Genomic DNA, 23,324 nt, shown 5'->3' with positions numbered 1-23,324 from the left:
GCCCAGCCCTTTGTTTAACATCATCCTCAGAACCAGTCAAGGCAAGAGCTGAGTTCAGATCACACAAGCCCAGAGACAGGATCAGGCCAATATAGAGAGCAGAGAGCTCCATCCCTCAACTATCTGGATGTGGGCCTACTGCATGTGTTTTATAGATGTTCAGACAAAGCTTCCCTCCTTCCACTGTACGTCAGTTTACTTTACATCAGAGAGAGGATGGCCTTATCCAGTCCAGTCCTACCGTTTCATTTATTTCGCTTTGATTTAGCTTATATTAGAATTAAGCCTAACAAATGCACACCTCCAATCCCATTTAAAAAAATGCAGATACAGACATATTTTTTAAAAGAAAATTATTTTATAATAAATGAAAGTTTATGTTGTGAATTTAGACTTAATTTATTCACTTAATTTTTAAGAATATTTATAAAATACAACATCAACATTAAAAGGACATTCACAATATGACAATTAAGAAAATATTAAATGCAAAAATAATCTACAACAAGGTGAAGACTTTCTTGGATGTGCACAGCTCACATGCTGCATGTTGCCATCTTAACTATTTCCAAACCTCAGTTGTCTTAGGATTGATTTTTGTTCATTAAATGTTTCTTGGTGTTCTTCTCTGGCTTAACCAATATGATAAAACACTTTGGAGCAAATATACACAGTATGAGTCCAAAACTGGAGGCCAGAATGGCAAATATCTCCACAGCCACAGTAAATTTCCCGGGAGAGCTGACATATGCAGGGATAAAGGTGATCCAGACTGCACAGAATATCAGCATGCTGAAGGTGATGAGCTTGGCTTCATTAAAATTATCAGGTAATTTCCGAGCTAGGACAGCTAACACAAAGCAAAAGACAGCCAGTAAGCCTATGTACCCAAGCACAGCCCAGAACCCAATAGCTGAGCCTAATGCACACTCCAGGATGATTCTCTCTTTGTATATGGTTAGGTTTTTCATTGGAAAAGGGGGACTAAGAACCAACCAAATAGTACATATTAAAACTTGAATAAGCGTAAAAGAAACTACAGTCATTCTTTGCTGTGGAGGACCAAACCATTTCATCACATTACTACCTGGGAGTGTAGCTTTGAAGGCCATTAACACTACTATTGTTTTTCCAAGAACACAAGACATACAGAGGACGAAGGTGATTCCAAACGCTGTGTGGCGCAGCATGCAGGACCACTCAGAGGGTGCTCCAATGAAAGTTAATGAACATAAGAAACATAGAGTCAGGGAGAAGAGCAGCAGGAAGCTCAGCTCAGAGTTGTTGGCCCTGACAATCGGGGATGTCCTGTGACGATAGAAAACAGCCGCTGTTATAATGGCAAGACAGGCACCACCAACTGAGAATGTAGCCAGGATGATTCCTAGGACCTCGTTGTAGGAAAGAAACTCTACAGGCTTGGGGAGACAAGTGTCTCTCTCTGCATTAGGCCAAAACTCCTTGGGGCAAGGGAAACAATCAGAGGAATCTGAAAAAATAAAACATAAAGGGCTTTTAGTAGTTTAATAATAATAATAATAATAATAATAATAACTGTTTTTGTATAGGACCTTTAAAGACAATAGTTTACAAACTGCTTTGACAGGAGAAATAAAAGCACATACAAAATCAATTAACGATAGTTACGTATTGTAACTCCATATTCTATGTGTATAGGCATAGCCCTCTAAGAGCTGTTGCTATTGGGTTTATCCTTTCGAGCATGCGCAGTTGTGAAGATTTCTTTCGCGTCCTTGTGCCCTGCACGGGCCTCTCTTACGTCTGCAGTTACTGTATATAATGTACAGTTGCGCGACCATATAAATGCTCCCAACATCAGCATTTTTCTTCAGCCAATGTTGGTGAAGCAGGTGGCCTGAATATTAGAGGGCTATGCCTATAGTCATAGAATCTGGAGTTACAATACGTAACTATCGTTCTATTTCGTATAGGCTGAAGCTGATGTAGTGAATGCCACCTGCAACACAAGGTCCACAAGCAGAACATAGACTAATACTTATTCCTATTTGGACTGAATAAGTTTTAATGTATCAAACAATACATTATTTTGATAAAAACACAATACATTATTTTGTTAAAAACCTATTACCAATTGTATGGCCCATGTCATGATTGTGAAAGTGCTTTATAATGGTAAAAATTAATAACTTGATTAATAACTGCAAGCACCCCCATTCCTCACAGCCACTCAAGGGCAGTAGGGATGGAGACAGTAGCAAAAACACATCCAGCAGCACATCATTTTGAGTGTTGATAGGACCGAGTGCGTCATCGAGGATTCGGACACATCACACAGATAAAGACGGATGAAAGGGCACGGAGATGCCCAGGAAGTAGCTGCGCAGATGTCAGCAACCATCATGTCTCTGAGGGCCGCGGATGCTGATGGCACTCACGTAGAATGTGCCCGTATGCCCTGAGGGGCTTCCACTCCCTCCATGCTATAGGCTTGGGTGATAGCTTCACACAGCCAGTGAGACAGCCGCTGCTTTGAAAGGGCCACACCTTGGAAGCGCTTTCTGTAACAGCTGCTGTGTTCGTCTGATGTGTACTGCGCGTAAAACATACTGAGATAACGCGCGCACCGGGCAAAATCAGTCAGACACCTCCTCTGCGACGTTGTTGTGAGGCGGAGGGAAAAAAACCCAGAGGGAGAACATCCTCGACCGTAAAGAGTTGGTTAAAACCTTTGGCGTAAATTAAGGATTTGGCTGTAAAGCAGCCATGCTCCCGTCCCCTCTAATGGAGAGGCAGGACGAAGAAACCGACAGCGTGCATAAATCACTCACCCTCTTAGCCGACGTCAAGGCGAGGAGGACCACTGTTTTTCAGTGACAGCATCCTGAGAGAAACTTGTGCTAGAGGCTCAAAAGGAGGATTCCCTAGAGCTCGGATCACCAGGGTTAAATCCCATTGAGGTGTGAGAGTGCGCACAACAGGGTCGTCTAACCCCCGACAGAGCCAAATCATTATCCACCAATGTTTGGAGGTAAGTCAACACGAGGGGCAGAGGACACTGTGGGTTCTGCGCCTTTCTCTACACACCAGCGCCGGAAAGCGGACCATCATCCAGTGTAACATGCCATAGTAGAGGGGGCTCTCACACCCCGGATAATGCACAAAATGGCAGGGGGCAAACCTAGCCTCTCCAAGCGTTGCCACTTAGCGGCCAGGCCCATAGCCGCATGCTTATTACTGGGGGGGTGGGATATCGCACCGTTCAGCTGCGACAGTGCGTCCCCATGCCACAGCAGTTGCCACGGGGACCCTGCCAGTAGTTGAACCAGGGTCGGGAACCATGATGCGCTCGTGTGAATAAGAGGGACCGGGAGAAAAGCATATAGGAGGGCTCTGGGCCATGGTCGGTGAGAAAAAGCATCGACCCCGAGAGGTGGATTGTCCCGTGTGTTTATAGAAAACTACAGTGCGCACTGTGCTTTTTCTCATGAGGCGAACAGATCCACTTTCGCTCTCCCGAACCTGCTCCATAGCATCTGCACGAGAGTGGGGTTCAATTTCTCGTTCTCGTTGTGAGAGAGAATGTACATCGCTCTGAGTGACAGCAGGTGTCTGTGTGCCCACAGCAGCAGGCTCCTGGCTATTTCTAACAGCCAAGCCAAGCGCGCGCCACCCTGACGGTTTATGTATGCCGCTGCTGTCATGTTGTCTGTCCTTACGACTACATATCTCCCTGTCACCACTCAGGCGAAATGCTTCAACACTTTCAGCACCGTGGACAGCTCCAGGCAATTTATTTGAGGAAGTGGAGAATCTGGCCATCTCCCTCCCACCACCGGTGAGAGACACGTCTGTGTACACCATTATGTGTGACGTCACTCTCCCCAGGGGAAAACCGGATGACAGGGTCTAGGGGTTTCCCCAATATGTCAGGTCCAACTGTAAAGAGAGAGGGATGGTCAGCACGCACCTCCTGTGCCGTGCCAGGTCGAGGTGTAGGTGACCGAACCATCTCTGAATTTCTCTCATGTGGAGGAGACCCAGAGGAACCACCACGTGACTCGCAGATCTCATTCCCAGGAGACGCATCACAGACAGCGCCGACACTGGTATGTGAGGCGTGATGCGTGACAGCAGAGAGCTTAGTGCGTCTAGCCATGGCGCTGAGAGTTTGTCTCCTTGAGCCGACATCTCGTTGCCATTATTGTGGCCCAATTGCTGCTCTCCAGGAGGTGTGTTTCCGCATCTCCTCAACACTACCTACAGCTTGTGGCTGCCCCAGCCTTAGCGGGGTACAGCCAAAGCTTAACTATCAGCAGAGCAGCAGAGCGATGTTGTTCTGTGCCGCAGTCACCCAGGCAGTACACAGGTACGCGCGGTCAGTGGAACAAGCATGGACCTGGTTCGGGGAAACAGCAGTGTGGGCTCCCGTTGGCCAAAAAAAGGGGCCGTTGGAGACAGGATGGAGGCCAAGCTCTACCACAGTGACGGGACCGCTAGGAGCTTCATTTTCATGTTGCCTTGAGCCGTGGTGAACGGTGCTTAGCGAGACAACGAAGCCACCCATCTCCTGGAATCGGGGAATGCTACTCAGCATTTACACAGGTTGAGAACAAGAGAAAAGCCACTAGTGCTGTGCTCCCCTACTGGAAAAGAAAAAGGAGAACGCTGAGTGGCGGGCTCCGTAATCCTCTGCTCTTTCGAGCTCAAGTTCTCCCAACAGGGGAAGAGGGAGAGCTGGCAAGATAATCATCTCCAGGGGTATTGAGTCAGTGGATTCGTGCCCACCAAAGAGGTCTCTTCCGGGATGTCCGGGTGTCGCCGCTGGTGGTAACCTTACATTACCCAACTGTCCGACTGGCTGCCATCGTCTGCCGCTTCGGTTCCTGTTGGCGGCCAGCCCGGGGAACGGGGCCAAGGTCCGCCTTGCAGCTCGGGTGGAGAGCTGGCGGCCGGATGTAGCCGGTCCATGAGTTGGGTACGCCGGCGGACAGCACTGGTCTTCAAGTCTTCAAGTTGCTTGTCGCTGAAGAAAAATAGGGAGCAGTTCGATGGTCGCGCAACTGTAATATACAGTAACTGCGGACATAATAGAGGCCCATGCTGGGCGTAAAAAGAAATCTTTACGACTGCGCATGCGCGAAGGGATAAACCCAATAGCAACAGCAGGGCGAAGCCTATACGAACTTACGCATCATTGTAATGTGAGAATAGAAGATGGGGCAGCTTTAAAGGACAGAAAGACAACAATTAAATAAATAAAATGGAAGGTGATGATAAAAAAGACGAACATGTTTTGTGATTTTGGAGATGGTTCTGATATGGAGAAAACAGGACTAAACAGCTTTATTGATGTGTGGGATGAAGGTGAAGTCTGAGTCAAAAATGACACCTAAATTGCTGGCGGTTGGCTTGACGTTACTAGATAGTGGACCCAAGGCTGTTGGGACTGGTGATGGTGTTGGGCGAATAGTATTATTTCAGATTTAGACAGTTCAGTTGGGCCATCCAGTGGTTTACAGCTTTAAGGCAGCTTGAGACAGCATCCAGGCTTCAAATTCAAAAGGCAAATTGTTGTAATGTATATTTGATGTTGTACTGTAGATATTTGGAGAAAAACAAATACCTGTAGCATTGCTAATCTCTCCTTCAGGACACGGTATACAATCATAACAGCAGATGGGTTTTCCTTTCTGCAGTACTTTACGAGTTCCTGAATGACAGCTGTCAGTGCACACTGACATAGGAACCTGGCACACAAAGACAAACAAACACACATATTAACGTGTGCTACAAAACTCTATTAATCGATAGGTTCACATTTTTTTTCAAGTCTGTCTGAAAACAATAAGATGTGTCCTGAAAATGTTAATCATCACTGTAACCAAACTGTAACTGAAAAAGACCACCACTTTGAGCAGACTGGATCGGCTATAGTGATACAGTGTCTCTAATCTCTCTCCCTGTCAGCATTAGCTTGCTCTACCTGGACTAATAACGTATAAGCATGCAGTAAGGTCTCTGCTCCTAGGCTTGGCTTGGACACAGCGGCATTGAGCGAGAAAGGCGATAACCTGAACCCTCTCAGACTTTCTGTTGGGTTTTTTTGCGATGTTGCCTGCTCCCCAAATTCTGCTAGGTAGCTTGGATTAAGATCACCATTTTAATGTTAAATTATTGCTTTGGGCTACTTACTTGTGTCCCACCGTCCACCCAGGTGAGGTTCCTGTTGATACAGAACTTCTGGCCCACCGGCAGTGATGCATCGTAGTGCCCTACTGTCACCAACTTAATACTGCCACTCTCACTATTTTGCCAGTTAACCAGTTCGTATCTGGCCACAGGATCCCCATTGTCATCAAATGACACATCATAACCATTTTGGGAAAAATGTACTTCCTTCAGCTGAGTAAGAACCTGTGAGGATGAAGTAAAGGCAGACAGTGAAGGAGGGAATTGAAATAATATAAGATAAAATTAATATTTAATTTCATAAAAAGGTACATTATATCAAAAAAGGGCATTGGGGTTTTCACTTATTTGTTTCGACTGACCTCTTTGGACTCTATCCTGGTGAATTTGTCACACTGTGTTGTAAAATGTGTTTTCTGACACACTGTTTTATGAATGGCATGAGCTATTGCATAAACAGCCTTGTATACCATGTTAGTGATCCGGAGCTGAGATGTGTCAGTGTACGGGCTCTGGAGCGTCTTTATGTCTTCAGTTCCATCACATAATCTCTTGTCTGCGGCTGTACCTAAATACACATGAAAGAGGCTGTGACAATGATATTACATTATTTATCCGTATGTGTTGGTTATTAACTCCACCACAGCAGTTATGATTTTGGTTTGTCTGTTTGCCAGCAGGAGTACAGAAAACAACAGGCCTATTTTCATTAACCTTGGTGGAAGGTTGTTCCAGGTAAAAACATATTCAATTTGGAAGCCGATCAGAATTACAGGGCGGATACACAAATTATCTGTCACTTTTGTTAACATTGCGAGATAGGTTGGAGGTTTGTGTTCTCCAAGTGCCTTTCTAGTTCTTTTTTGTTTTGTTAATTAATTAAATTAATTTATTAGTAAAATATTATTTTACATTACATTTCAAAGCACTGTTTTGCAGATATGTCTTTAGTTGACTTTAGTTTTTTTTAACCTTTATATATTCCAGCTCACAGTGACACAAATCAGTCTTCAGACAATAAGTAACATTTTTATAAGTCAAAAAAATATGTTGCTTTAATGAAATACTCACATGATCTGTTATAATGTTTTTTTTAGATAAATTACTAATCTGAAATCAGTATAATAGCCTAATTAGAACTACATACATACTTCCATAGCCTATATAGTTTAAATTAAGACTGCCTAATTTGGGAAGTTTGGTAATGAATAGAAAACATACATTTTGTGCAGCTAAAAATTATTTAATCTTAGTTTTTCGACAATATAAAGCACAGCGGTGGTAAACTTTGCTATTAAATTACATACGCAGTTAAGTTTTTATCTACGAAGAATTACAAGAATTACGGTTCTTCAACATCAACGTTTACTCTTGGCCCGTGGCCTTCCATCCAGATACATTTTGGCCCTTCATCTGAAAGATTTTTGTCTCCTCTGCTGTAAATGATCCATGCTGGCAAGTACAATTTGTTTTATCTTTATTTAGCTTGGTGGCCTGTCTAAACTGTGTTCTTGTCTTCAGCATAAACATGTTGACATTGTGAAACAATTATCAGCCAAGTTCATACAAACAACAGAAAGCATCATATTAAGTGAAATTATTCACAGAGATGCACCATATACCAATGAAATGTCTTTTGTTCAATATCAATACATCTCCCTGTTAACCTGGGGTTTGGCCTAAAAGCAGCGGTGGACATTTTAACACAGGAAGCTCCACTCAGACAGACAATCAAAAAAAAAACGTGAGTGTCTATCCTCTGGTAAACATAAGAAAAACTTTCTCACTTTTTTCCAGCCTGCAGTTGAATGCATCCTCCCAGAACTCAGTAAGCACTGGAGAGGCAGCCACTTTAGAAGGAGAGAGATCCAGCAAGAAGTCTCTCAGACCTGGGATACCAGATTTCTGAATGCCAAATCCGATGGCTCCAGCACAGAAACTAAACCTCAGCATGTCTGGGTCTGTTACCCAGGCTTCGCTGCCTATCCACTGGCGAGGTGGAAAAGGCTTTAGCGACAGCTCCTCCAGCAGAATCCTCAGGTCTCCAGGGGATGTAAATGCCACAACAACCATAGCTGTCGACCTGTAGATAAATTATAATGTATTGTATTATATTAGTAGACCTATTAATAAAATATTTATGGTTTTAAATATTTCAAAACTATACTTTACTTTTTGTGGTGTTTTAACATGAATGTGAATGTACAGTATTGGTCTCACTAATTCAAATTTAAATAAACAATATCAATAAAAATAAATGCGATGGAAAAAAAGGTACATTTCCAAATTGTCACTGAGAGAATAAAACAACCATCCATCTTATATTCAACTACACATTTATGTGGTTTTGTGTGCAGAAGGTCAGTGTAAGCACAAGGAATATCAGACCTGCGGATAACGTCAGCTACTCTCTGGATCCTGCTGCGTGGGTGGTTCCGAAAGAAAGATTCAGAGTATTCCACACAGATCCCCTCTCTGTGTGCTGCGTCCAGAAAAGATGCCATACCATTATTGCCATAGTCCGAATCTGACCGGACAGCACCTATCCAAGTCCAGCCGAAGTGTTTTACCAACTTGGCCAGCGCGTCAGCCTGGAACTGATCACTAGGGACAGTTCTGAAGAAATTTGGGTACTGCTGCTTATCGGACAGACATGCACAAGTGGCAAAGTGGCTCACCTAAAGGAAAACAAAAGTGTAGTTATTCAACAGGACTTTCAAGAAAAATAGCACTGGTTTATTTTAAACCCAGTTTCAAAGAAAATTAAACATATTTAGCTTAGCCTACTTGAGGGATGTTAAAGGGCCCAGTGATGCGTGAGATGCTGATGGATGGCGAGGACCCAGACTCACCAACGACAGCCATCACCATACCAGATTGTGAGCAGTTGTCACCAGTGTAAAACACCGGGTCCAGGCCATTTGAAAGCTGGAATGCCACATGCACCGCTACGGGCACCGAGCCGCATGAGTCGTAGATCTGATAACCGAGTTTGATTCCCGGCAGCAGCTCCGTGCTGTTGTTTATCTCCTCGATGGCGAAGATCATTGCGCGTGAGAAGCGCAGTTCACGGGAGTCAATGCTGCACACAGACACTCATGTCACTGTTTGAATTCAGACAAGGACAATTCACAATTTTAACTGCAATTCATAGTTATTGACAATAACTTATAGATGCACATCTGTGAACCAAATACAGTATACTCAACAGTATACAATCAAAGAGTTGGAAAACCAAAAACACAGGATTAGATATCAGTCAATAATTCTTAAGAATCTCAATGCATGGATTATTAATAATCAACTAAAGTTTTAATTTGTTTTTAGGTCTCTTAAATATGTAGGCTATGAATCAATTGTTAAAACATCTTTCAGTTAATAAACAAAAATGCTTAATTTTGATACAGTCAAATTTATATTTTTGTGAATATAATACCTGCGATATATATATATAGCTAAATACTGACTTGGCACTCAATGTGAAATAATAATTTTTTTTTTACGTTTTCAGTCCAACACAAAACCTGCAACACAATTGTAAGCACATCATATACATCAAAACAATTATATTGCCACACAGTCTAACATCCTCTTATCCCCCACTTCTCCCTCTTACTAACCTTCCTGTGCATCTTAGTGGCTCAGGCATGGTGGTGTAGTTATGCTTCACTGTGTACATGTAGTAGTGTATGGACAAAACACCACCGATAATGAAATCACCATTCATTGCGAATGCAGGAAGACGAGTGGTACCCTGGAGCTTACATTTCACAGATGAAGTTGGAGTGCTGACCCCAGCACCAGTCCTATCCTCTGTAAGCCCAGCCCTTTGTTTAACATCATCCTCAGAATCATTCAAGGCAAGAGCTGAGTTCAGCCCACACAAACCCAGAGACAGGATCAGGCCAATACAGAGAGCAGAGATCTCCATCCCTCGACTGTCAGCATGTGGGCATACTGTATGTGTGCTTTATATATTTTCTGACAAAAGCTTCCCTCCCTCTACTGGACCTCAGTTACTGTACTTCAGAGAGAGGATGGCCTTATCCAATGGCCTTTGATTAACTCTCTAAGTCTTTTTTGAGGGCTGCATTTACAATGTAATGTATATTTAGTGTATATGTCTCTTTTCAACAATTGTAAAGTTATCATGGTAAACACATATCTTCCTACACATATATTCCTAATGCTGTTCAACCCTTACACCTTTTCCTGCTTTGTTTTAGCTCATATTACAGTTAATTTTGTTATTTATCAACCTCAACCCTATCTTCCCATGCATTTGTGTCTAACTTATGTGTGTTTTGCTTTGTTTTATCTTAGGTTACAGTTAAGCCTAACACATGTACACCTTTAATCCAATATTGATTATTTTGGATATAGAATATTATTAAAATACAAATTACTTTATAAAAGAAAAGAACCACAACTTTATGTTATGAATTATTTACTTTATTTATCAACCTAATTTTATATTTATATCCTATGATAAAAGAATATTTGTATGTAAGACAATGACATTTCAAAAGGTCATTCACAAAATGACAATTAAAGAAAATGTTGAATGTAAAAAGAAAAACAATTTATGTTGGATGTGCACAGCATACATATTGTATGTTGCCATCTTATCTATTTCCGACCCTGAGATGTCTTAGGATTGATTTTTGTTCATTAAATGTTTCTTAGTGTTCTTCTCTGGCTTAACCAATATGATAAAACACTTTGGAACAAATATACACAGTATTAGTCCAAAACTAGAGGCCAGAATGGCAAATATCTCCACAGCAACAGTAAATTTCCCAGGAGAGCTGAGATATGCAGGAATAAAGGTGATCCAGACTGCACAGAATATCAGCATGCTGAAGGTGATGAGCTTGGCCTCATTAAAATTATCAGGTAATTTCCGAGCTAGGACAGCTAACACAAAGCAAAAGACAGCCAGTAGGCCTATATACCCGAGCACAGCCCAGAACCCAATAGCTGAGCCTAATGCACACTCCAGAATGATTCTCTCTTTGTATATGGTTAGGTTTTTCATTGGAAAGGGGGGACTAAGAACCAACCAAATAGTACATATTAAAACTTGAATAAGCGTAAAAGACACTACAGTCATTCTTTGCTGTGGAGGACCAAACCATTTCATCACATTACTACCTGGGAGTGTAGCTTTGAAGGCCATTAACACTACTATTGTTTTTCCAAGAACACAAGACATACAGAGGACGAAAGTGATTCCAAACGCTGTGTGGCGCAGCATGCAGGACCACTCAGAGGGTGCTCCAATGAAAGTTAATGAACATAAGAAACATAGAGTCAGGGAGAAGAGCAGCAGGAAGCTCAGCTCAGAGTTGTTGGCCCTGACAATCGGGGATGTCCTGTGACGATAGAAAACAGCCGCTGTTATAATGGCCAGACAGGCACCACCAACTGAGAATGTAGCCAGGATGATTCCTAGGACCTCGTTGTAGGAAAGAAACTCTACAGATTTGGGGAGACAAGTGTCTCTCTCTGCATTAGGCCAGAACTCCTTGGGGCAAGGGAAACAATCAGGGGAATCTGAAAAATGAAATAAAAAGGGATTTTAGCAATCGTAATGGATATTTAATGTTGTACAGTACATTGGCTTTGTATAGGAGAAAAACAAATACCTGTAGCATTATTAATCTCTCCCTCAGGACACAGTATACAATCATAACAGCAGGTAGGTTTTCCTTTCTGCAGCATTTTACGAGTTCCTGGATGACAGCTGTCAGTGCACACTGACACAGGAACCTGGTACATATAGACAAACAAACCCACACACATTCAGGTGTGCTCCAATAATAATTTATAGGTTCACATTTTCGCATCTGTGTTCTTAGGATTTTTTTTTATTTTTTTTTTTTCATCCCATGGGCCCACCACCTGTGGGAGGAACCGTTGGGGTCGGGTGCGATGCCACATGGGTGGCAGTGAAGGTCAGGGGCCTCGACGGACCAGACCCGGGCAGCAGACGCTGGCTCTGGGGACGTGGAACGTCACCTCTCTGGGGGGAAGGAGCCGGAACTGGTGGGGAGGTGGAGCGCTACCGGTTAGATCTGGTGGGGCTTACCTCTCACGCACAGTCTTGGTTCTGGAACCATACTCCTGGATAGGGGTTGGACTCTTTTCTTCTCCGGAGTTGCCCAGGGTGTGAGGCGCCGGGCGGGTGTGGAGATACTCACAAGCCCCCGGCTGAGCGCCGCTGTGTTGGAGTTTACCCCGGTGGACGAGAGGGTCGCCTCCCTACGCCTGCGGGTTGTGGGGGGGAAAACTCTGACTGTTGTTTGTGCATATGCACCAAACAGGAGTTCGGAGTATTCGGCCTTCTTGGAGACCTTGACTGGAGTCCTGTATGGGGCTCCAGTGGGGGACTCCATTGTTCTGCTGGGGGACTTCAACGCACGTGGGCAATGATGGAGACACCTGGAGGCGCGTGATTGGGAGGAACGGCCTCCCTGATCTAAACCAGAGTGGTTGTTTGTTGTTGGACTTCTGTGCTAGTCATGGATTGTCTATAACGAACACCATGTTCGAACATAGGGATGCTCATAAGTGTACCTGGTACCAGAGCACCCTAGGCCGAAGGTCAATGATCGATTTCATAATCGTTTCATCTGATCTGAGGCCGTATGTTTTGGACACTCGGGTGAAGAGAGGGGCAGAGCTGTCAACCGATCACCATCTGGTGGTGAGTTGGGTCAGAGGGTGGGGGAAGACTCTGGACAGACCTGGTAAGCCCAAACCTGTAGTGCGGGTAAATTGGGAACGTCTGGAGGAGGCCCCTGTCCAACAGACTTTCAACTCACACCTCCGGCGGAGCTTTTCGTGCATCCCTGTGGAGGCTGGGGGCATTGAACCCGAGTGGACAATGTTCAAAGTTTCCATTGCTGAAGCTGCGGCGAGGAGCTGTGGTTTTAGGGTCTTAGGTGCCTCAAGGGGCGGTAACCCACGAACACCGTGGTGGACACCGGTGGTCAGGGAAGCCGTCCGACTGAAGAAGGAGTCTTTCCGGGATATGTTATCCCGGAGGACTCCGGAGGCAGTTGCAGGGTACCGAAGGGCCCGAAGGGCTGCAGCCTCTGCCGTGAAAGAGGAAAAGCAGCGGGTGTGGGAGAAGTTTGGAGAAGACATGGAGAAGGACTTTCGGTCGGCACCAAAGTGCTTCTGGAAAACTGTTCGCCACCTCAGGAGGGGAAGGGGAACCATCCAAGCTGTGTACAGTAAGGATGGGACACTGTTGACCTCAACTGAGGAGGTAATAGGGCGGTGGAAGGAGCACTTTGAGGAACTCCTGAATCCGACTAATACGCCTCTATGTTAGAGGCAGAGCTGGAGGATAATGGGGGATTGTCGCCGATTTCCCAGGCGGAAGTCACTGATGTAGTCAAACAACTACACAGTGGCAAAGCCCCGGGGATTGATGAGATCCGTCCAGAAATGCTCAAGGCTCTGGGTGTGGAGGGGCTGTCCTGGTTGACACGCCTTTTCAACATTGCGTGGAAGTCTGGGACGGTGCCAAAGGAGTGGCAGACTGGGGTGGTGGTTCCCCTTTTTAAAAAGGGGGACCAGAGGGTGTGTGCCAATTATAGGGGTATCACACTTCTCAGCCTCCCTGGTAAAGTCTACTCCAAGGTGCTGGAAAGGAGGGTTCGCCAATAGTCGAACCTCGGGTTGAGGAGGAACAATGCGGTTCCGTCCTGGTCGTGGAACAACGGACCAGCTCTTCACTCTCAAGGATCCTGGAGGGAGCCTGGGAGTATGCCCAACCGGTCTACATGTGTTTTGTGGATTTGGAGAAGGCGTATGACCGGGTCCCCCGGAGATACTGTGGGAGGTGCTGCGGGAGTATGGGGTGAGGGGGGTCTCTTCTCAGGGCCATCCAATCTCTGTACAACCAAAGCGAGAGCTGTGTCCGGTTCTCGGTAGTAAGTCGGACTCGTTTCAGGTGAGGGTTGGCCTCCGCCAGGGCTGCGCTTTGTCACCAATCCTGTTTGTAGTATTTATGGACAGGATATCGAGGCGTAGTCGGGGTGGGGAGGGGTTGCAGTTTGGTGGGCTGGGGATCTCATCGCTGCTCTTTGCAGATGATGTGGTCCTGATGGCATCATCGGCCTGCGACCTTCAGCACTCACTGGATCGGTTCGCAAACCGAGTGTGAAGCGGTTGGGATGAGGATCAGCACCTCTAAATCTGAGGCCATGGTTCTCAGCAGGAAACCGATGGAATGCCTTCTCCAGGTAGGGAATGAGTCCTTACCCCAAGTGAAGGAGTTCAAGTACCTTGGGGTTGTGTTCGCGAGTGAGGGACAATGGAGCGGGAGATTGGTCGGAGAATCGGGCGCAGCGGGTGCGGTATTGCATTCAATCTATCGCACCGTTGTGATTTAAAAGAGAGCTTAGCCAGAAGGCAAAGCTCTCGATATACCGGTCAGTTTTCGTTCCTACCCTCACCTATGGTCATGAAGGCTGGGTCATGACCGAAAGAACGAGATCCAGGGTACAAGCGGCTGAAATGGGTTTCCTCAGGAGGGTGGCTGGCGTCTCCCTTAGAGATAGGGTGAGAAGCTCAGTCATCCGTGAGGAGCTCGGAGTAGAGCCGCTGCTCCTTTGCGTCGAAAGGAGCCAGTTGAGGTGGTTCGGGCATCTGGTAAGGATGCCCCTGGGCGCCCCCTAGGGAGGTGTTCCAGGCACGTCCAGCTGGGAGGAGGCCTCGGGAAGACCCAGGACTAGGTGGAGGGATTATATCTCCAACCTGGCCTGGGAACGCCTCGGGATCCCCCAGTCGGAGCTGGTTAATGTTGCTCGGGAAAGGGAAGTTTGGGGTCCCCTGCTGGAGCTGCTCCCCCCGCGACCCGACACCGGATAAGCGGACGAAGATGGATGGAGGTTCACATTTTTTTCAAGTCTGTTCGAAAATAATACTCATATGTCAGCATATGTACAAAAATGTTACATTGTCACTGTAACCAAGCTGTAAGCCCTCTTAAAGCCATTTCAATGTAATTGCTGGGGGACAAAATATACAGTCTTCTGTGTAAACATCCAGCAATCCAGTTAGTTCTTTTAGCAAAAAATACTTCTTTATGTTATTATCTCTCTGTTTCAGGGGGGAATTTCTTAGTAAAATGTCCTAATAAAAATACCCTTACATCATTTCTGACATTGAAATTGTATTAAGATTAGATCTTTCCACAGCCATTATGGACAGGAGGAACAATGGGCCTCATTCACCAATATCTTCCTAAGTTTTCTCTTAAATATGTTCTTAAGAAGGTTCCTAAGAAAAGTCTACGTCGGATTCATGACGTGTTCTTAAACAACAGATTTGTTCGCATCTGTGTTCTTAGGATTGATGAATCCCACATCTTCGTAACTGAAAGTGCGTGCCAGTTGTTCCTAATTAGCATAAGAAAACGCCCCGCAAATTCCCATATAAGGACATGACACTTCCCGTGCACCTCCTGGGAGACAGGTTTTCGGAGATTGTCGGAGCCGCGGTGGAGGAAGTACTGAATCTCAGTACTTAAATAAAAGTAAAAATATCCAGAGACATATTTACTTTAGTAAAAGTAGAAGATGTCCACTACCACAAACAAAGCGTGGCTTTTAAAAAAAGTTCCTATCCTAACCAGCATAAAACGGAAATGTGTTGTTAGAATCAGAATGCGGTTGGTTTTATTCATGGATGTATTTTATTTTCTTTAACTATGCAAGTAAGCAAATACTTCTGTGTGAAGCAGCGCAAATGGGGAGATGTGAAGAGGTCCAGCCAAATAAATAACATATGAACGCGTCTTACGCAGCATGGCGGAGGAGTAAACGACGCTGTGGTGAGAAATAGATGGCAACTATGATTTAAAAACGGGAATAATAAAAACAAACGTTTTCATTTTCACTTTTACCGGAGGTTGTATTACCGAGGGTCAGTGGCGCTGCGCCTGGGTTCTGCAGCACCAGGATCAGCGGTGCCCCATACAGTATCTACGGCAACCAAACTTCACTGGTGAGACAAACGTGTGACGGTCAGGAAGACGTTTTGGCAGGGGGGAAACTGATCAGAAAATGTAACGTGACATTGTAGAAATGTATTGGAGTAGAAAGAATAGATAATTGCTGCAAAATGTAACAAAGTAAAAGTCAAAAGTAGGCTATGCACTATTGATTCTACTTAAGTAAAGTACAGATACGTGAAAAATTTACTTAAGTACAGTTACGAAGAATTTGTACTTTGTTACATATTACCACTGCATTTTGGCCCTATAAATAGCGATCAACAAATGATCAGAAATACATTACAGTACAATATTATCATTGTAAATGGCTGTAGAATTGAATAAAATGCAGTAACCAATCATTTGGAGCAAATTGTCATCACTCAAATGTGTGTAAGAGTGCTTTTCAGTGTTCGTAGATTTTGTTCTTAGCTAAGAACAAATCCAAGTTAAGAAAACATTAGTGAATGTAAAAAGTGCGTAAGAAGGGTTTAAGAACACATTTCTTCGTAAGAACGGTTGGTGAATGAGGCCCAATATTAGTAGCTGTCAATATTCAAATATCATACTATTTCACTAGAAAGGACTACACCATCACAACTACATTTGAACAATTTATCAATAAAAGATTATTCGTTTGCAAAGCGTGATGCTGCTACTTCCGTTTGCTGACGTGTTGTGGGGAAGCTTCGGTAGGGAATCTACGGAGAGGAGAAATTTGATGAAGAAAGAAACAGCATAGGAGGGAGGGGTACAGAATGTGAGAGTAATCGAGAGAAGAGGGTTAGGTGGGTATTTACAAGAATGCCGGAAGAGGCACGGTTAAGCTGTGGCCCTGCTCCCAAAATTCTGCTAAGGTAGCTTCAATTCACTAGATCTTTGTGATCTGAACAAATGTAGCAGTGAAATGATGGGGGATCAACTGTTCATGATTTTTATTATAGTTAGTGCTTTGGGATGCCACTGCTGGAAACCGAGGTAGTGGCTCCAATCCTGAAGGAGTGTCCAGAGGAATGTCAGAATGGAGAAATGCCAGACAACGACACTGGTGGAACCAGAATCAAGTAACAACTTGTGCAGACTCAGAGATGAAGAGAGGATCTGTAACCATTATGCTCTGGAGTAGCTGGTAGTTTGCAAGAGTCTCGAAAGGATTTAATGATGATAGGACTTTGGGTAAAGGCGAGTATAAGCTGACCGGATTGATTGGCTTAGTATAAACATATCACGGAATGGGCGTGGAAACAGTAATGGTGACAAGATCAAACAACAGAAAGGTTAAATTGTACTGGTCATAAAAGTAGCAGAAGCACTGTCATGCTAATCAGTGAGACAAGAGGGTTGAAGGTAATAAGCTACTAGTGATTTAGTTCTGGGAGTCAAAGATCAGGCACAATGGGCAAGATTTTCATGTTGAAAGTCAGTGTCAAATATGGAGGAACTGGTGTTGGGTGAGTGTCTGCAAGAAGGGACGAGATTCTGAACTTGCCAGCTCAGGTGTTCGTTATGCTGGTAACCATCTTCCATTGTAGAACCCCCCCAAAACTGGCAGAAAGAGCTGCATTTGTGTGCAGATGGATGTTGTGTGGGTGAGTCAGTTACAGTTTGTTTGTCATATAAGAAGTTGTTGCGTTCCACATGGTAGGTAAGAAAGCTGAGCCTGAAGGTTAGTCTGGATCAACAGAAGTACATTTCCAGGATAACGCGCTGCATGTCCCTCACTTTCTGCTCTGTGTGTTGCCATTCTCAAACTCTGTTCCCTTCAGGAAACAACAACAAACTCAGAGCTAGCAAGCTACAGGCTAAAAATGGCATGTTTTAGAGAAAATGTGGCTCGTGTAACAAGGCAGGCCTGCTTGGTTCTAGGAAAGATTGTAAAGATTTACAAACAACATGTTGATGGCATTAAGTTTCTAACTGGGATGTTTTGGGACCGATTGGTGGGGATTGCTATGGACAAAATATTGTCACGGCATAACTACAACCCTGGGAAAAATTGATAGTATTGTTACATCTAGGGGCTTCTATGCGGACAAAACATTAACACAACTTGATAGGGAAAAATAAATCTTCGTCAGGAAGCACATCTCTCATCCAAACTCCGACTGTTTCAGTCTCTCAGTCCGTCTTTTACCAACTGCTCTCAATCTTTCTCTTAATCACTCCTGTGCTACCCCCACAGGTAAGCCACATTCACCTCAGCCTGGCAACCAATAGGAAAGATGGTGGTACAGATGCAGTGACAGTACACATGGCTATATACTAGTAAGAGCAAATTACGTTTAACCATGTATCCAGCTAATTTAAATAGCTCACGTTAATTTACTGTGTGAACAGTTAATTTAATATTTTATGTAGCGTTTTCTTTTGTGGCAAGAGCAAGCTGCTGCAATCACTGGAAGTAAGCACAGGGGGGCGGTGAGACACGAATGCCAGGAGCCCCGACTGGAACCAGCTGCTGGAAAGGCTAAGCCACACAAAGCAAGTGTCATAAGAAAATCAATACAAGGGTTGATATTAAAGGGTGATAAAAAAAAAATCTCAAGCTCAAAACATCATTGTGGAGCAGTGAAGTTGACAAGTCGAATAGTTGCAATCCCTAGTCTGTGGTGATTGTAAACAACCAGAGAAATCATTACAATTTCAATCATGGTGGGAGCTATGGTTATTTGTCGCCACCTGCTGGCTTTATTGAAGTACTGACACTAATGAGCCAAATATCATTCCTTCCTCTGATTCAGAAGAATATTAAGTCAGTACAATCAAAGCACAAAGGAATGGCATATTCTGAAGCTGTTAAAAGAATGGAGAGGTAACGACGAAATGGCAGCAGTACAAGAGGAACTGGAGCAGAGAAGAAATGGAGATGGTCAGAATCTGCATAGACGAGAGGATTTTTGGCTTGTGTTGTGCGTTCAATAGCTGATTTATTGATAGTCTTGCCTGACATTGTAAGGAAAGATGAACTTGACCAAGGAAGAGACTTGTGGCATGCTGTACTGGAGATGGAGGTGGCAGAGAAGTTTTCGACTTCTGTTGCTGGGACTGCCTAGCGTTTCGTCCGAATAGACCATCATCTGAGGGGGATCATGAAGTCTGTACTTAAGATGAGGTGAATGGATGGATGATATTGCTTGTAAGATTGAAGCAGTATGCTTTTATGAGCGAGGCGATGCATGGTCTGCTGGCACGTTGAGTTGTGGCACCTGCTTCCGAAAATTCTGCTAGGTAACGTCAGTTAAGATCACCACATTTGTTGTTAAATAATTGCTTTTGGGCTGCTTACATGTGTGCCACCATCCACCCAGGTGATGTTCCTGTTGATACGGAACTTCTGGCCCACTGGCAGTGATGCATCGTATTGCCCTACTGTCACCAACGTGATGCTGCCACTTTCACTTTTTTGCCAGTTAACCAGGTCATATCTGGCCACAGGATCACCGTTGGCATCAAATGACACATCATAACCATTTTTGGAAAAATTCACTTTCTTCAGCTGAATAAGAACCTGTGAAGATGAAATAAAGGAAAACAGTGAGGGAGAGAAATTAAATTATAATTTTAAATAAAATGAATATTAAATGTCATAAAATGTACATTATAGGAAAAAAGTACATTGGGGATTTCACTAATGTTCAACTGACCTCTTTGGATTCTATCCTGGTGAATTTGTCACACTGAGTTGTAGAATTTGTTTCCTGACACACTGCTTTATGAATGGCATGAGCTATTGCATAAACAGCCTTGTATACCATGTTAGTGATCCGGAGCTGAGATGTGTCAGTGTACGGGCTCTGGAGCGTCTTTATGTCTTCAGTTCCGTCACATAATCTCTTGTCTATGGCTGCACCTAAAAACACAACAGAGGCTTTGACAATGATATTACATTGTTGTTCATGCATATGTTTATCATTACCTGCGCCAAGAAGGTTATGTTTTTGGTTCAGTTTGTCTGTTTGTCAGCAGGAGTACGGAAAACTAATGGCCTGCTTTTAATGAAACTTGGTGAAAGGTTGAAACATAGGCCAGGAAAGAACCCATTAAATTCTGGAGTGGATCAGAATCATGAGGCGGATACACAAGTTATTCATCACTTTCATTCACATTGCAAGATAGGGTGAAGATCTATGCTCTCCGAGTGCCCTTTTAGTTCTTTTGCCAAATGCGCCTTTCAGAAACTCATATCTACATTGTTCTAATGTATTAGTAAAACATTATTTTATATTGCATTTCAAAGCACTTTTTGCAAATATACCTTTTCTGTTTTTTGTTTTAAAATAGTTGCTGTTTCAGTTTTCATCTGGACATATTTTAGTTTTTTTTTTTAAACCCTTTAAGTATTCCATCTTATGTTAACACAAATAAGTTATCAGAAAATAAGCCACATTTATGAAAGGCAAAACAATGTATATTTTCCTTTAGTTAAATACTGACAGATTTTTTGTGTGATTAATGTGATTAAAATGAATGATCTGAAATCACTGTCAGTACCGTATAATAGCCTGATTAGAACTACATACTTACTTACATAGCCTATATACTGTAAATGATACATGCTGCAAGTATACATTTTAATCTTTATTTAGCTTGGTGGCCTAATATCATACAAACCACAAACATCCTGATATCAAGTGACAGTCTTTGTTCAATATCAATACATCTCCTGTTAATCTGGGGTTTCGCCTAAAAACAGCTGTAGACATTTTAACACAGGAAGTTCCTTTCAGACAGACAATCAAAAACACAACACAACTGAGTGCCTCTCCTATGTTAAACATGAACAACTTTCTCACTTTTTCTCAGCCTGCAGTTGAATGCATCCTCCCAGAACTCAGTAAGCACTGGAGAGGCAGCCACTTTAGAAGGAGAGAGATCCAGCAAGAAGTCTCTCACACCTGGGATAACAGATTTCTGAATGCCAAATCCGATGGCTCCAGCACAGAAACTGAACCTCCGCATGTCTGTGTCTGTTACCCAGGCTTCACTGCCTATCCACTGACGAGGTGGAGAAGGCTCAAGTGACAGCTCCTCCAGCAGAATCCTCAGGTCTCCAGGGGATGTAAAAGCCACAACAACCATAGCTGTCGACCTGGAGAGAAATTATAGTGCACTGCATTATGTTAGTATAAATACAAAATTTACATTTTAAATAGGAATCAAGAAACTTAACACAAACATGAGATACTTTACTTTTTGTGGTGTGTTGAATATACAGTATTGGTGTCACAAATTCTATTTTTTTCAAATTCTAGTCAATAAAAAAAGTGAAAAGATACAGTACATTTCCAATTTGTCACTGAGATAATAAAATAATCTACCATCTTATATTCAAGTTAACATTTGTGTGGTTTTGTGCACTGAATTTCAGTGTCAGCACATGGAACAAAAGCACAATCAGTGAAGTAGAAACCTGCGGATAACGTCAGCTACTCTGTTGATCTTGCTGCGTGGGTGGTTCCAATAGAAAGATTCAGAGTATTCCACACAGATCCCCTCTTTGTTTGCTGCGTCAAGGAAAGACGCCATACCATTATTGCCATAGTCCGAATCAGACCGGACAGCACCTATCCAAGTCCAGCCAAAGTGTTTTACCAGCTTGGCCAGCGCTTCAGCCTGGAACTTATCACTAGGGATTGTTCTGAAGAAACTCGGGTACTGCTGCTTGTCGGACAGACATGCACAAGTGGCAAAGTGGCTCACCTAAAGGAAACAACAGTGTTACTATTTAACGGGAGAGACAAGCAAAAACAGCACTAGTTTATTAAACACAGTTTAACAGAAATCCCAAATATTTACTTGAGGAATGTTAAAGGGCCCGATAATGCGCGACATGCTGATGGATGGCGAGGACCCAGTCTCACCAACGACAGCCATCACCATACCAGATTGTGAGCAATTGTCACCGGTGTAAAACACCGGGTCCAGGCCATTTGAAAGCTGGAATGCCACATGGACCGCCACGGGCACCGAGGCGCACGAGTCGTAGATGTGATAACCGAGTTTGATTCCCGGCAGCAGCTCCGTGCTGTTGTTTATCTCCTTGATGGCGAAGATCATTGCACGTGAGAAGCGCAGTTCACGGGAGTCAATGCTGCACACAGACACTCGTGTCACTGTTTGAATTTTGACAATTCACAATTTTAACAGAAATACATAATAAAGGAGAACTGCAATTCATAGTTGTCAATTCAAGTTATAGCTGCACATCTGTGAACCAAGTACCGTATAGACCTTTATCACACAGGTACAACACAAAAATTCAAAACACAGGATTAGATATCAGTCAAAAATTCACAATAATCTTAATGCACAGATTATCAATCAACTCAAACGTCTTAATTTGTCTTTATCCTCTTAAATATGTATACTGGACATCACTGCTTTTACCACCTATATGTTTTGTTAATAAATAAAAATGTTTATTTTTCATATATATATATATATGGCTTAATATTGTGTCCAACACAAAAACTTTGCAATGCAATTGTAAGTACTGTACATCATACAGATGTCTATCCTGACAAAATGTAACATCCTCTTATCCCCCACTTCTCCCTCTTACTAACCTTCCTGTGCATCTTGGTACCTCAGGCATGGTGGTGTAGTTATGGTTCACTGTGTGCATGTAGTAATGTATGGAGAAAACACCCCCAATAACGTAGTCGCCATCCATTGAGAACACAGGGAGACGAGTGGTACCCTGGAGCTTACATTTCACAGATGAAGTCTGAGTGCTGACCCCAGCACCAGTCCTATCCTCTGTAAGCCCAGTCCTTTGTTTAACATCATCCTCAGAACCATTCAATGCAACATCTGAGTTCAGTCCACACAAACCCAGAGACAGGATCAGACCAATACAGAGAGCAGAGATCTCCATCCCTCTGTATGTCTGTCTGTATGTGGGCATACTGTATGTGTGTTTTATAGATTTTCAGACAGAAGCTTCCCTCCTCCCACTCTACGTCAGTTAAATTTACATCAGAGAGGATGCGCTTATTCAGTGGTCTTTGATTAACTCACGTCTGTCTTTTTTGTGGGCTGCATGTAAAATATAATCTGCATTCATGTCTCTTTTCTCCACTCATTATTATTGTAAACACTAGATGTCTTCATAATTCTTTTCTACCCTTACGCATTTTTT

At 43.5% G+C, this 23,324-nt stretch overlaps 2 protein-coding genes across 2 annotated transcripts; both read right to left on the bottom strand.

Moving 5' to 3' along the window:
* Window positions 1-584: 584 nt before the first annotated feature.
* LOC114552266 (extracellular calcium-sensing receptor) lies at window positions 585-9,913 on the bottom strand. Its single transcript, XM_028572932.1, has 8 exons — window positions 9,792-9,913; window positions 8,959-9,253; window positions 8,560-8,849; window positions 7,959-8,254; window positions 6,534-6,739; window positions 6,175-6,396; window positions 5,606-5,729; window positions 585-1,489 (listed from the first exon to the last, which is right to left on the bottom strand). Exons 1-8 carry the CDS (start codon window positions 9,896-9,898, stop codon window positions 585-587), a joined length of 2,445 nt encoding a protein of 814 aa, XP_028428733.1. The 5' UTR covers window positions 9,899-9,913.
* Window positions 9,914-10,822: 909 nt separating this feature from the next.
* On the bottom strand, window positions 10,823-22,793 carry LOC114552265 (extracellular calcium-sensing receptor). The gene is made up of 8 exons (XM_028572931.1): window positions 22,750-22,793; window positions 21,980-22,274; window positions 21,594-21,883; window positions 20,977-21,272; window positions 19,828-20,033; window positions 19,470-19,691; window positions 11,820-11,943; window positions 10,823-11,727 (listed from the first exon to the last, which is right to left on the bottom strand). The coding sequence occupies exons 1-8, from the start codon at window positions 22,776-22,778 to the stop codon at window positions 10,823-10,825; spliced, it is 2,367 nt and encodes a 788-aa protein (XP_028428732.1). The 5' UTR covers window positions 22,779-22,793.
* Between the last annotated feature and the right edge of the window lie 531 nt (window positions 22,794-23,324).

Source organism: Perca flavescens, chromosome 3 (assembly GCF_004354835.1).
Source record: "Perca flavescens isolate YP-PL-M2 chromosome 3, PFLA_1.0, whole genome shotgun sequence".
Classification (NCBI taxonomy): domain Eukaryota; kingdom Metazoa; phylum Chordata; class Actinopteri; order Perciformes; family Percidae; genus Perca; species Perca flavescens.
Note: the sequence above shows the minus strand (reverse complement) of the source record. Positions and strands in the feature narration are given on the sequence as shown.